Source organism: Salvia splendens, chromosome 6, assembly GCF_004379255.2.
Source record: "Salvia splendens isolate huo1 chromosome 6, SspV2, whole genome shotgun sequence".
NCBI classification, from domain to species: Eukaryota; Viridiplantae; Streptophyta; class Magnoliopsida; order Lamiales; family Lamiaceae; genus Salvia; species Salvia splendens.
This window is the reverse complement of record NC_056037.1, coordinates 18,199,717-18,211,969: the sequence shown is the minus strand read 5'-3', so window position 1 is coordinate 18,211,969 and position 12,253 is coordinate 18,199,717. Positions and strand designations below refer to the sequence as shown.

The 12,253-nt window shown below is 38.2% G+C and overlaps 1 protein-coding gene across 1 annotated transcript; it reads left to right on the top strand.

Moving 5' to 3' along the window:
* The first annotated feature begins 7,636 nt into the window (after positions 1 to 7,636).
* LOC121807400 lies at positions 7,637 to 9,472 on the top strand. Its single transcript, XM_042207614.1, has 2 exons — positions 7,637 to 8,939; positions 9,156 to 9,472. Exon 1 carries the CDS (start codon positions 8,181 to 8,183, stop codon positions 8,904 to 8,906), a length of 726 nt encoding a protein of 241 aa, XP_042063548.1. The 5' UTR covers positions 7,637 to 8,180; the 3' UTR covers positions 8,907 to 8,939; positions 9,156 to 9,472.
* Positions 9,473 to 12,253: the final 2,781 nt, after the last annotated feature.

Sequence of the window (12,253 nt, the reverse complement as noted above, 5' to 3'; positions counted from 1 at the left end):
TCTGGTTAGGTGGGTATTGGTTATACTGGCCAGGATGGTTATACTGGTCTTGGTGATATTGATTCTGATTTTGGTTTTGGAACTGATTTTGGTTCTGATGGTGTTGGGGTGCTTGATTCGGTTGATTTTGGTAATTTTGGAAGTTTCTCTGGTGGGGTGGTACATAAACAGGGTTTTGGTTCTGGTTTGGTGGGTTTTAGTTTTGGGATTGTTGGTTCCTTCCTGACCAGTTGAACTGGTGGTCCGGGTTTGCTAGCCCACGGTTGGGGTTTTGGTTCGAGTGGGGGTTATATTGGTTCTGACCTTGACCTTGGTTTTGATTTTGGTTCCCATCTCCCCATCGAAAATTTAGGTGATCCCTCCATGGTGCGTCCCGTTGTCTCCCCTGGACCCAGTGCCCACTAGAATTGTAGTACCCGGCAGCATTGACTTGCTCCATACTGACCAAGTTGTTTGGCTGATCATAGCTCGGTCCTTGGTTTCCCTGTTCTGCACCCTTGCAGTTCCCAACTGGGGAAGCCGGCGGTGTATTCTTCTCGATTGCGCTCAGGACTGACTTCTTCAGCTCATCCATATTCAAATCCATCTTTTGTTCAAGCTTCTGCTCCTGGTCAGTAGACGAGGCACTTGCAACCCTTTCTCGGTTGTATCCATCCCTTGAATGGTCATACTCCTTCGCACTCAGTAGCTTCCTTAGGACCCTCTTTGCTTCGCTGACCCGTAGCTGCGTGAAGCTTCCTCCCGACGACGAATTGGCCAGGTCCTTGGTTGTTATGTTCATCCCCTCATAGAAGGTATGATGTATCTCAATGTCCGCCATGCGATGATTGGGACATGCATCTAAAAGGCCCATATACCTCGCCCAATAATCGCTCAAGGGTTCATCGTACCCTTGCTTCACACTAGTTATTTCCCTCTTCAGTGCGCTTGTCTTGGATGACGGGAAAAACTCGCCTAGGAACGCTGACTTGAAATCGGCCCAACTCTCAATGGAGTCGGGGGGCAGGCGCATAAACCAGGTGTTTGCCTCCCCTTTCAAAACGAACGGCAAAGCCTTCAATCTGTAATCATCCTCGGTCGCCCCTGCTGGCCTCCTCTGCGCCCTACAAATCTTACAAAACTCATGAAGGAACTCGTAAGGCCCTTCGTAACTCTTCCCGCAGTATGTAGGCAGAATTGCGATCACATGAGGCTTCACATCACAGGCAGTTTGCCCTGGGGTCACAACTATGGCTTGAGGTGGTTCTCCCTCGGTATGTGAGTTCAACGTCCCGATCTCAGGATCTTCTTCTCCTTGAGCGGCCATCCTTCTCGGATTTCCCTCTATCCTTGGTATCTCTTCCGGTATTGATCCTTCTATGGTGTATTGCTCCTCGTCACTACTCGAACCTAAGTCAGACAAAGCCGTCGACAAGCCGGATCGAGTGGTTACGAGTATAGATCCTCGCTGAAGTATCTTCGGCCTCCACTGGTCAGGAGCCGAGCTGCTTCTCATAAACAGAAATGAAAAGAAAGAGAAAAAGTTATCCACAATATATACGCCAAAGTATCACGCACAATAGCTACTAATAACGCCATCCATCCCCGTCAACGGCGCCATTTGAAAGAGCAGGTTTGCGTAGGTGTCGTTCAAACAAGGATGTATCCTACTGATCAGGATGAAACAATCCCCTGCTAAGCCTAAAACCTGGTATCAATAATTCCTCAACCCTCTTCTACTGGGTAGTATAGTGAAGGTAGGGGTCGAATCCCACAGAGATGGTGACGGTTGGAGTGATTGCGGTGATATTCTGGAAAGGTTTGGTTAGCTACCACGCTTTGGGTTGAGACTTATCTAGGCAAGAATTTAAAGGTGGTATCCTACTGGCTAGGAGGTGTGAGAGGATTCTGATATGCAGCTGTGTACGTGGACATGGTGAAACAGAAAATATTCGAAAAGTACTGGGTTTCTATTTTGGGCTAAACAGAATATCAGAAGGTAGTGGAAGTTGTGGTCACTAGGCTGATAGGTCTGCAGTGTATAATTAAAAGTGAAGGACGAAAAGCAAAAAGCATTTTTAAAGAAACAAGTGGTCCCCAACATTTGATATGGACATCATCTTCTTCAACAAACACAAACTAAAATCAGATAACAAATAAACCAGATTCAACACCATTTAAACACAGATTACTAACTCACGATTCCAGATCTACCACTAAAAAATTCCAAATCTAAGATCGAACACCGAAACTGAAACTCCGCCTACTGGTCAACATAAACGAATATATGAAACACAACCACACCTTGCATGAAACAAAACTCTACGCAATTAAACAGTAAACATGCTATACTAACTCGGAGAAATAAACTACGGAAATGGAAACACACGATTCGATACTCAACTCAACCAGAAACACTAGATCTAAACTAACTGGTCAGAAGGAAAAGAAATCAGCGAAGTGAACTGAACAGAAAACAACTTCATAGCATAAAACATGTTTGGATCTTCAATCAAAGTACTTCTAAGCAGCGAAATTCAAAAGTAACAAGATCCAGCGCAAAGGAAAACAAGCAATTTAAACTACGAAGCGAAATAAAAAGTGTTTTGCCACGCCGGGCGATGGAACTTTCTAACTACGATCTTGCTGACTGGATGAAGAACGTCTGGAACTCCGGAGGCTTCTGGAACTCAGGTGATCATGGTTGTGGCGAGGAATGAGGCTCTGGACTGAGCTGAAGGACTGAACAACCGAGAGAATTCTACCTAAGAATGGATGATGATGAATGAGTCCTCCCTTCTCTCTCCAAGTGGCTTCCTTTTATAGGGAGGCTTACCCTTGATTTTAGGGTAAAACCTTGTGGCGAGATGACTTCTTTGCCCTTAATTGTGGTTGATCAGTCCCAGATATCCTTCTTCTCCATCTCGAGCCATTTTTGCATGTATACTGGTCAGTACGTAATCGTTCTGACGCCCTTTTCACCTGAAGTATCTGAAGCTTTGCCTACTGGCTAGAACACTCAACCTGCACACTTTGAGCAACTGTTTTGCAGATATAATCAATTATGCACATCATACTGACCAGTAACCAAGGCCTAGAATACGACTTATCAACGTGTCAGAGCAGTGAGAAGTCCTTATGACGTGGCAGTGGGAATTCCGCGGGAAAGGGCGCCGGGACATCTGCACCACTGCGGATGCCCTTATGGATATTGCCAAACTAAAAGAGGATATCCTCAATATCTGTAAATCCATAATCATCTGTATTTGTAATCCATGTTATTATACATTATATTTCGATTTTGACTAATCATAGTTCTCACTTCTCACCCTACCAAATGGGGCATCTCAAATGCTCTATTAATTATCCAAATTCATTTAATTTAAAAGATAAATAAATACATTGTATTTTTTCCAAATAACAAATTATAGTGTTTGGGATAAAACTAATTGGTGAAATCCTGATATTGATAATTCTATCACTATTACTACATTGTAACTTCTAAAATGAATTGTATAAACTCCAATTCTTGAATGATCTTAGTCAAAGCACTCTTAACAATCATGCACTTACCACCCATCCTATCTTATTTTAATTTTTGGGTTTGGTGAGGAAAAAAAAGGAATATGGTCTTCCATGTCTGATACGAACCGTGCAACTACTAGAACCACATATAAAGGGAGAAAATTTCATATTTCGAATAAAATTTGGAATCTTTGGGAAGAACTAATCAAGTGTGCCATTGATTGTACGTTGCATTAGTAATTGCAAGTTGGAATTTGTGATTTTGGTGCATTGCATAGTGGACAGGATATGTGGATTCCTACTATTTAATTTGGGCGGCCACAGGTCACACACATCATAAAATATTATTGCACCTTTTATTATAATCCACATGTATCTCTACGTGTATTTGCATCCACACATAATATAATATCAAGTGCAGATACATATTGAGTCATCAAATAGCAATCAGTCTAGAAAAAGTAAGTACCTCATTTACGTTAAATATAATACTCTCCACCCCACACAAAATGTCACATTTATATAATGACAAGAAATTTTAGAAGGTTTAATTTTATGTATTAAATAGAGAGAAATATAATTTTTATATTAATATAAAAGAGATTTCTAAAAAAATTTGGACATAAGACATCTTTAGTGGTACAAACTAAAAATGAAAGTGATACATCTTTTATGGGACAGGGGAAATATGAATTACTCCCTTCGTCCCTTAAAATTTGGCACCATTTGACCCGTCGCGGGTTTTAAAAAATGTAATAGAGAGTGGGTTGAAAAAGTTAGTGGCATGTGAGTCCTATTTTTTTATATTAGTTTTAAAATAAAATGTGAATGAGAATGAATTAGTGGAATGTGAGGTCTGCTACAAAAAATGGTAAAAGTGAAAGGGTGACAAATTTTTAGGGACGGACGGAAAAGGAAATAAGTGACAAATTTTCAGGGACGGATGGAGTATTTCTTAGTTAGTTTGTCCATTAAAATTATGAGCTTTCTAATTAATTTTTTTTTTTGTCTTTAATAAAGTGAGACTTATTTTTCACTAAAAATTATTCTAATATTTTTTTATTTGTTACTTTAGTTTATTAATTATGCATTAAAATTGTACCATTTTAAAATTTATATTTTACGGGGACGGAGAGAATAACCTCTCTTATATATATACGAATCATTTTTATTTCATAATAATTGAGCTTGGGGATTTGGTTTCGACGTTAATTTAATGTTTATTATCCCATCTATCCTAGCTAAAATGATATTTGGTGATTGATATGAGATTTTAGGAGTTATTAGTTAGTGTATTTAATTAGAAAAAGAAAATATGTGTTTAAGTATTAAATGGAGTGAGAAAGAGAATTGAATATTTTAATTGCAAAAAGCAAAATGGTTAATATATTGAAGAGAAAATATTCTTTATTATTTTTAAAATTAGAAACGTGTCATCATAATTGAAACATATTTAAAAATATATATATCATTTTATTTGAGGCGGAGAAAGTAATATTTCAGTGGATTCTCATTTTTGGGCATAAAAATAATTTAACATGAATAAGTACGTGAATATTAATGTGTTTGTAATAGGCTGAAATATGAGCATGTATAAATTATAGTAGTTGAAAATCCTCAAATTTAACTTTGATATTAGTTACGTTTGGATTAGGGCTGGGGAAAAATACCGAAATGCCGAAATACAGGTCTTATCGTACCGAAAAAATACTGAAAATACCGAATTTTCGGTACGGTATGATACCTTACTGAAATATTTCGGTATGGTAAAGGTATGAATTTTTATATACCGCGGCATACCGAAATTCGGTATATACCGTAATTTAAGGTATATACCGTAAAATATGAATATAATAATATATAAAGTATTTTATATTTTTTTAAATTATAAAATTTATTGTGAAATATCATATAATATGAATAAAATATACTAGTATTTAATACCCCGTATATTATTTAAATTACTATAAAATATAAATAGTATTCTAAAAACTCAAATATTCAATTTTCATTGATATTGAAAGTAAGGTATACCACAAAAGTATGGTATACCGAACTTTGGTACGGCATACCGAAAATGAGGTACGATATCGGTATGAAAATTCTCCATACTGAAAATAAGGTATACCGAAATTCGGTATACCGAAAATTTTAGTAAGATAAATGTATGATTTTTTTCATACCGAATATACGGTATGGTGGTTTCGGTAAGGTATACCGTACCTACCCACCCCTAGTTTGGATTGAGGAATTTGATTTTGAATTAATTTATTTTTATTTTACTCCATGTTAGTATTACTTTTAGATGAATCAAAATTTTCTTCTACCGTTAATGATTCATCTCTATCATTTAATGGATCTCAATTTCTTCGATCTCAGGAGTCATCTAAGAAATCTAAAAATGATTTTGAGTTAGAAAACTCAAAAGTTATTTAAAAAATATAAAGATAATGTTGATTTAGAAAACTCTCCTAGTCAAAAGTTTGGCTGTGTCAAATTTAATGTATTTTAGAATTCTTATTATAAATTTAATACTATGTTTTAGTTAATTAATTACCAATGTGCGTATTATCATGTTAATCCACCCATTTAATATACATAAATGTGTCATTATCTATCCATTTTAATATACATAAACGTGTCTATGTATAAAAAATCCTTACCAACTAGATCGAACAATTAATGCAGAGAATTAATGATATAGTATAACTTTGGACGAAGGGCTCTTAAACTTGGATACCATTTCATTTAATGCGATAGAGATATATTAATATATTATGATATATAGGAATATTGAGATGAATAAGTACTAGAAAGAACTCTTTTAATTTCAATGTGATTATGTAATGAATGGTTTTTTTTAATAATTTATTTAATGGTTTGAGAGTTTTTAACATGTATATAATTATGAAATTAATCTCAAGTACAAATGTGTGAAGTAGCTAGGATTTCATGTTAAATCTTTCAATAGGATGATTTAGCATCTAATAATGGATTAAAACCAATTCAATCATTAAGTTACACAAATAACCTATTAAGGTGTTGTTTCATTGACTATATAAGGTTATGGCTATGGCGAGATATAATATGAGATAAGTAGAGAGTTAATCATGATAAAAAAAATCCGTTTGTCCAAAATGATGCTTATGCTCATATATTTTCTTATGGAGTACTATAAAAATACCCTCATGTTGTACGTTGTCACAACATCAACAGACACTCTCAAATATGATCTCTTTCACACCTTTTTCCTAGTTTTAAAAATAACATTTTACTAAAATTCAAATTCAAATATTTAACTAAAGCTATTCAAATGTTAAAAAGTGACAAAATAATTAAGTTATATAAATGATAAAAAATACCAAGGATAAAATGGAAAAAATTTTAATTAGAATCAAGGCTATTTTTAATTTTTATTGGAAGACTACAATTGTAATCATATCATTATATGTTCAAGATTATGTAGTAAACTTTCCTCTTTCAAGTCGAATGAGAATCTTACCAATCGAAACTACTCAAGAGTATATTAGGTGGTCTAATTTAATGCTAATATCAATACCGTCAAGTATAATAGGTGGTCTAATTTATATTGATCAAGTATTAGGTGGTCTAATTTATTTGATTCATAAAGTGCAAAAAATGTACTACTATTGTTAGAGGAGTGATGAATGGCTTGATCAAGCAAGCCGATGACTTGATCAAGTGCGATGTCTTGATCAAGTCATCGGTGATCAAGCGTGATGACTTGATCAAGCGTGTTGAAGGAGATGGCTTGATCAACCAAGCCTTATCGCATGGAAGTCGTACACGAGGAAAAGCAAGTGACAGCTCCCAACAAGCTGTCATCGAACGAGCCAACACCTCACGAGCTCAGCTCGTGACTGTACCCATGCTCACAGCTAAGATGCAGGACCATGAATGTACTTGGAGAGACGTGGTGCTAAAGGGATTAAAGAAGGAAGTAGATTAGCAGAGTTTGTTATGATTAGCAGAGTTTGTTATGATTAAATTTGTAATCTTGCTTTAACTTGTATTAGATGGATTATGGTAGAGTTCTAGATGTTTCCTATGCTACACATATGTAACCACACTTTGAGCATTGTGGATTCAACGAATGAAAGAGTGAATTCGGCTCTCACCATCTTCCATATCAAGTTATGTTTTGCCTTGCTTTAGCTTTCATGCTTTATTGTTGTTCTTTTCATGGTATCAGAGCAGGATCTTTTTTTATCTTGTCTCCATACTTTTTTTTTATTCTTCTTGTTTTATTTCCAAGAATGGCAAGCTCCAACACTTCATTTGGAGACATTGCTCAGAGCCAAGGGACTCAGCCTGCCTATGCGTAGCTGCCCCCCATTTCAGTAAAACTGACTGATGGGAACTTCCTAATGTGGCAACAACCAGTTGATGTCACTGCTTACGGGTACGGGCTAGAAGGATACCTAAATGGTGAGAAGAAACCTCCATCTCAAACAATAGTTGTTGCAGAAGAAGGAGGAGGATTAGCCATAAATGAAGATTTCATTTCATGACAGAGACAAGATAGAAGAGTGGTTGCGTGGCTGCTCTCATCTCTATCAGAAGGAGCCCTAGGTCTTGTTGTGGGACTGAGATCAGCTAGAGACATCTAGAGCGCTCTCGAGACAAATTTTGCCAGCAGATCAACTGCAAAGATCATGCAATATCAGCAACAAATGCAAAATTTGAAGAAGGATTCATTGAGCATGAGTGAATACTTTGGAAAGATGAGAAACTTTTTTGATCTTCTTGGATCTGTTGGGTGCAGGGTTTCTGAAGATGAACAGGTCATGCATATCCTTGGAGGACTTGGGCAAGAGTATGATCCTGCAGTTTGTGCCATCAGCTCCAGATCTGATTCATGGAGTCTAGGAGATGCCACTGCTTTCTTGCTCACTTTTGAGTCTAGAATGGAGACCATGAGATCTCACTCTTCCAGTGCAGAAGGCTCACAGCCTGCTCTCAACTTGATGCATCAGTCAAATCAGAAAAGAGAGTTCACTCCATACAATCAAACAAGGTTTGATTCAACTGCAAGAGGAGGCTCAAGAAATCAGAGAGGGGGTAGAGGAGGAAGAGGCTTTGGAAGAGGAAACAAAATGATTTGTCAACTGTGTGACAAACCGGGACACACAACAGCCAAATGTTGGCACAGATTTGAGAAAATTATGCTCCTCCTTAGTCTCAGCTGCAATTCAGAGGGAATCCGTCCAATCAGCACCAAAGTTTCTCTAATCCATCAGCACATCTGGTGCATACGGCCTCTGCAAGACCTTCTCCATCTCCCAGCTCTTCTAGTGTTTCTGAGTTTGGCTATGATTCTGCTGCATCAACAAGCTGGTATCCAGACTCTGGCGCTACTCATCATGTCTCTGGAGATTTGAGCAATCTCAACACAAGCTCAGAATATACTGGAGGTAAAAGTCTTTTACTTGGAAATGGATCTGCAGTTATTATTTCTAATGTTGGAGAATCAGAATTAAAGTCCCATTCTGCTAGTTTTTCCAGGAAACTCACCTTAAAGAATCTTTTACATGTCCCCTAGCATAACCAAAAACCTCCTCAGTGTGTCTAAGTTTGCTAGGGATAACTCTGTCTTTTTTGAATTCCATCCTGACTTTTGTTTTGTCAAGGACCTGGGAACCAAGGAGGTCATGCTCAAGGGAACTTTTGACAAGGGACTATACCATTTCCTAGTTGATCACTCACCAATCAAGAGAAGCTCTAGCTCCACCATTCCCTTTCCTGTTTCATTCAATCAAGGATGTCCGACTATCCATTCTGTCAGCACAACAGTTTCTGCAGCTAGTGCTAGTTCTAAATCTGTTTCTAGTCTTGACTTGGCCTTGTGACACAATAGACTAGGACATCCTACCTTAGACATTGTCAAGAGTGCACTCAAAAGCTGTAATATCCCTTTTAATTCAATAAATGGTTCACAACTTTATCATTCTTGTTGCATATCTAAGGCTCATAGGTTTCCCTATAATTTTTCATAATCTGTGGTTTCATCTCCTCTTGAATTGCTACATAGTGATCTCTGGGGACCATCCCCAATTGTTTCAAGAAATGAATATGATACTATGTTTTATTTGTGGATCATTATTCAAGGTTCACATGGATTTATCTGTTGAAGAATAAGAGTGATGTTTCTGATATCTTTAAAAAATTTTAAGTCATTAACAGAAAATCTGTTTATGAGGAAGATTAAGTGTTTTCAATCTGATTGGGGAGGAGAGTTTCAAAGTTTAACTTCATATTTTAAGGAGAATGGGATAATACACAGGCTTTCTTGTCCCTATACTCCGCAACAAAATGGATTGGATGAAAGGAAACATAGGCATATAGTGGAGACTGGACTCACTCTTCTCACTCAGTCCTCTCTTCCAGTTGAATTCTGGGATGATGCTTTTGTCTCTGCGGTTTTTCTCATCAACAGAATGTCTTCCAAGATCATTGTTGGGATCTCTCCATTTCAGAAAGTATTTCTCAAGAAACCTGATTGTTGTGCATTGAGGGTGCTTAGTTGTTTGTGTTTTCCCCTGGTCCAGCCGTATAACAAGCATAAGCTTGATCACATGTCATTGAGGTATGTGTTTCTAGGTTATAGTGCCTCTCATAAGGGGTATAAGGCTCTTCTCCCAGATGGAAGAGTTATAGTTTCTAGAGATGTTATCTTTGATGAACATGATTCCCTTATCCAACTCTTTTTTCATCTAATGACACAAATGCCTCCATTGTATCTCCATTTGTGTTGCTTCCATCTCCACCTTCACAGACCATCCCTGTTACTACAACACAGCAGCCATCTCTTGTAATTCCTTCTGCTACACCCTTTTCTTCACCTTCTCATATCCATACTCCCACGTCTCCACACATTTCTCCTCCACCTCACCATTCTGGTTCTGATTCATCTGCTAGAGATCAGTCCACTTCAGCCTCAAATGCCTCTCTTGCTCCCCCTGTTACCTCTGAAACTAACACTTCTAGCTCACACCACATGACTACTAGATCCAAGTCATGAATCTTCAAACCTAAGCTCTACACTCTATTGTCTCTCCACCTCCAACTCCTAAATCTGCCACTGAAGCTTTGCTCATTCCAGTTTGGAAAGCAGCCATGATGGCTGAGTATGTTGCCTTACTCAAGAATAACACTTGGATCCTTACTACATTGCCTCCTGGAAAGAATCTAGTGGGGTGCACTTGGATTTTCAAATTGAAACTTCATCTTTCTGGAGAGATTGCCAGGCACAAGGCCAGGCTTGTTGCTCAAGGTTTCTCACAACAACCAGGGTTTGATTTTACTGAGACCTTCAGCCCAGTGGTTAAACCTGCAACAATTAGAATGATCCTCAATATTGTTGTGTCTTTTGGCCGGGAAATAACACATTTTGATGTCAACAATGCTTTCCTCAATGGTGAGTTGAAAGAGGATATCTACATGAGGCAGCCTCAAGGTTTTGAACAAGGTGGTCCTCATCTGGTCTGCAAGCTCAAAAAGGCTATCTATGGTCTCAAACATGCTTCAAGAGCCTGGTTCTTTACTATTCACTCAGTGCTCATTTCACTTGGTTTCAAGCAATCCAGAGCTGATGCTTCTATGTTTGTCAGAAGATCAGGTTCAGAGACCATCTTTCTCCTAATCTATGTTGATGATATGCTTGTTACAGGGAACTGCCCAGCTGCAATCCAGAAGGTGATTAGTGAATTACATGCTCAGTTCTCTCTTAAGGTTCTTGGTGAAGTCAATCTCTTCCTTGGAGTAGAAGTTGTCTTAACTGAGCATGGTTTTCATCTTTGTCAATCTTCTTACATTAAAGATTTACTAAAGAAAGCTAACATGACTAGAGCTAAGGGCTGCCCCACACCCATGGTTTCAAGTTGTGAACTTAGCAAAAATGTTGGTGAACCAGTCTCAGATGCCAAGTTTTACAGAAACATTGTAGGCGCTCTTCAATATGCTGCTATAACTTGGCCAGACATCAACTATGCAGTCAATAAAGTTAGCCAATACATGGCCTCTCCTCTTGATACTCACTGGAGGGCAGTTAAACGCATTCTAAGATACCTATCTGGTTCATTGGACTATGTTATACAAATTCACAGGTCCAATGGTGTTCTATCTGCTTTCTCTGATTCGGATTGGACGTCTGATTTGGATGATAGGAGGTCTACCACTGGTTTTTGCACTTATTTTGGTGGAAGCTTGATTTCATGGTGTGTCAAGAAGCAAACGGTTGTAGCTCGCTCTAGCACTGAAGCTGAGTACAGAAGCCTCACTCACACTGCATCTGAGGTAGCTTGGCTTACTTCCTTACTTGATGAGTTAAGAATGTCACTCAAATCGCCTCCTGTGGTGTGGTTGATAATTTAAGTGCCATTGCTCTGGCTTATAATCCAGTTCTACATGCTAGAACCAAACACATAGAGCTTGATGTTCATTTTGTTAGAGATAAGGTTCTCAACAAGGAGCTTGAGCTACGCCATGTACCCACTCAAGACCAGATTGCGGACATCTTCACCAAACCTCTGGGCCAATAACCTTTCGTGAAGCTCCGTAACAGACTTGGTGTTGTTTTCTTAGCTTCCCTCAGGTTGAGGGGGGATGTTAGAGGAGTGACAAATGGCTTGATCAACCAAGTCGATGACTTGATCAAGTGCGATGTCTTGATCAAGTCATTGGTGATCAAGCGCGATGACTTGATCAAGCGCGATGACTTAATCAAGTC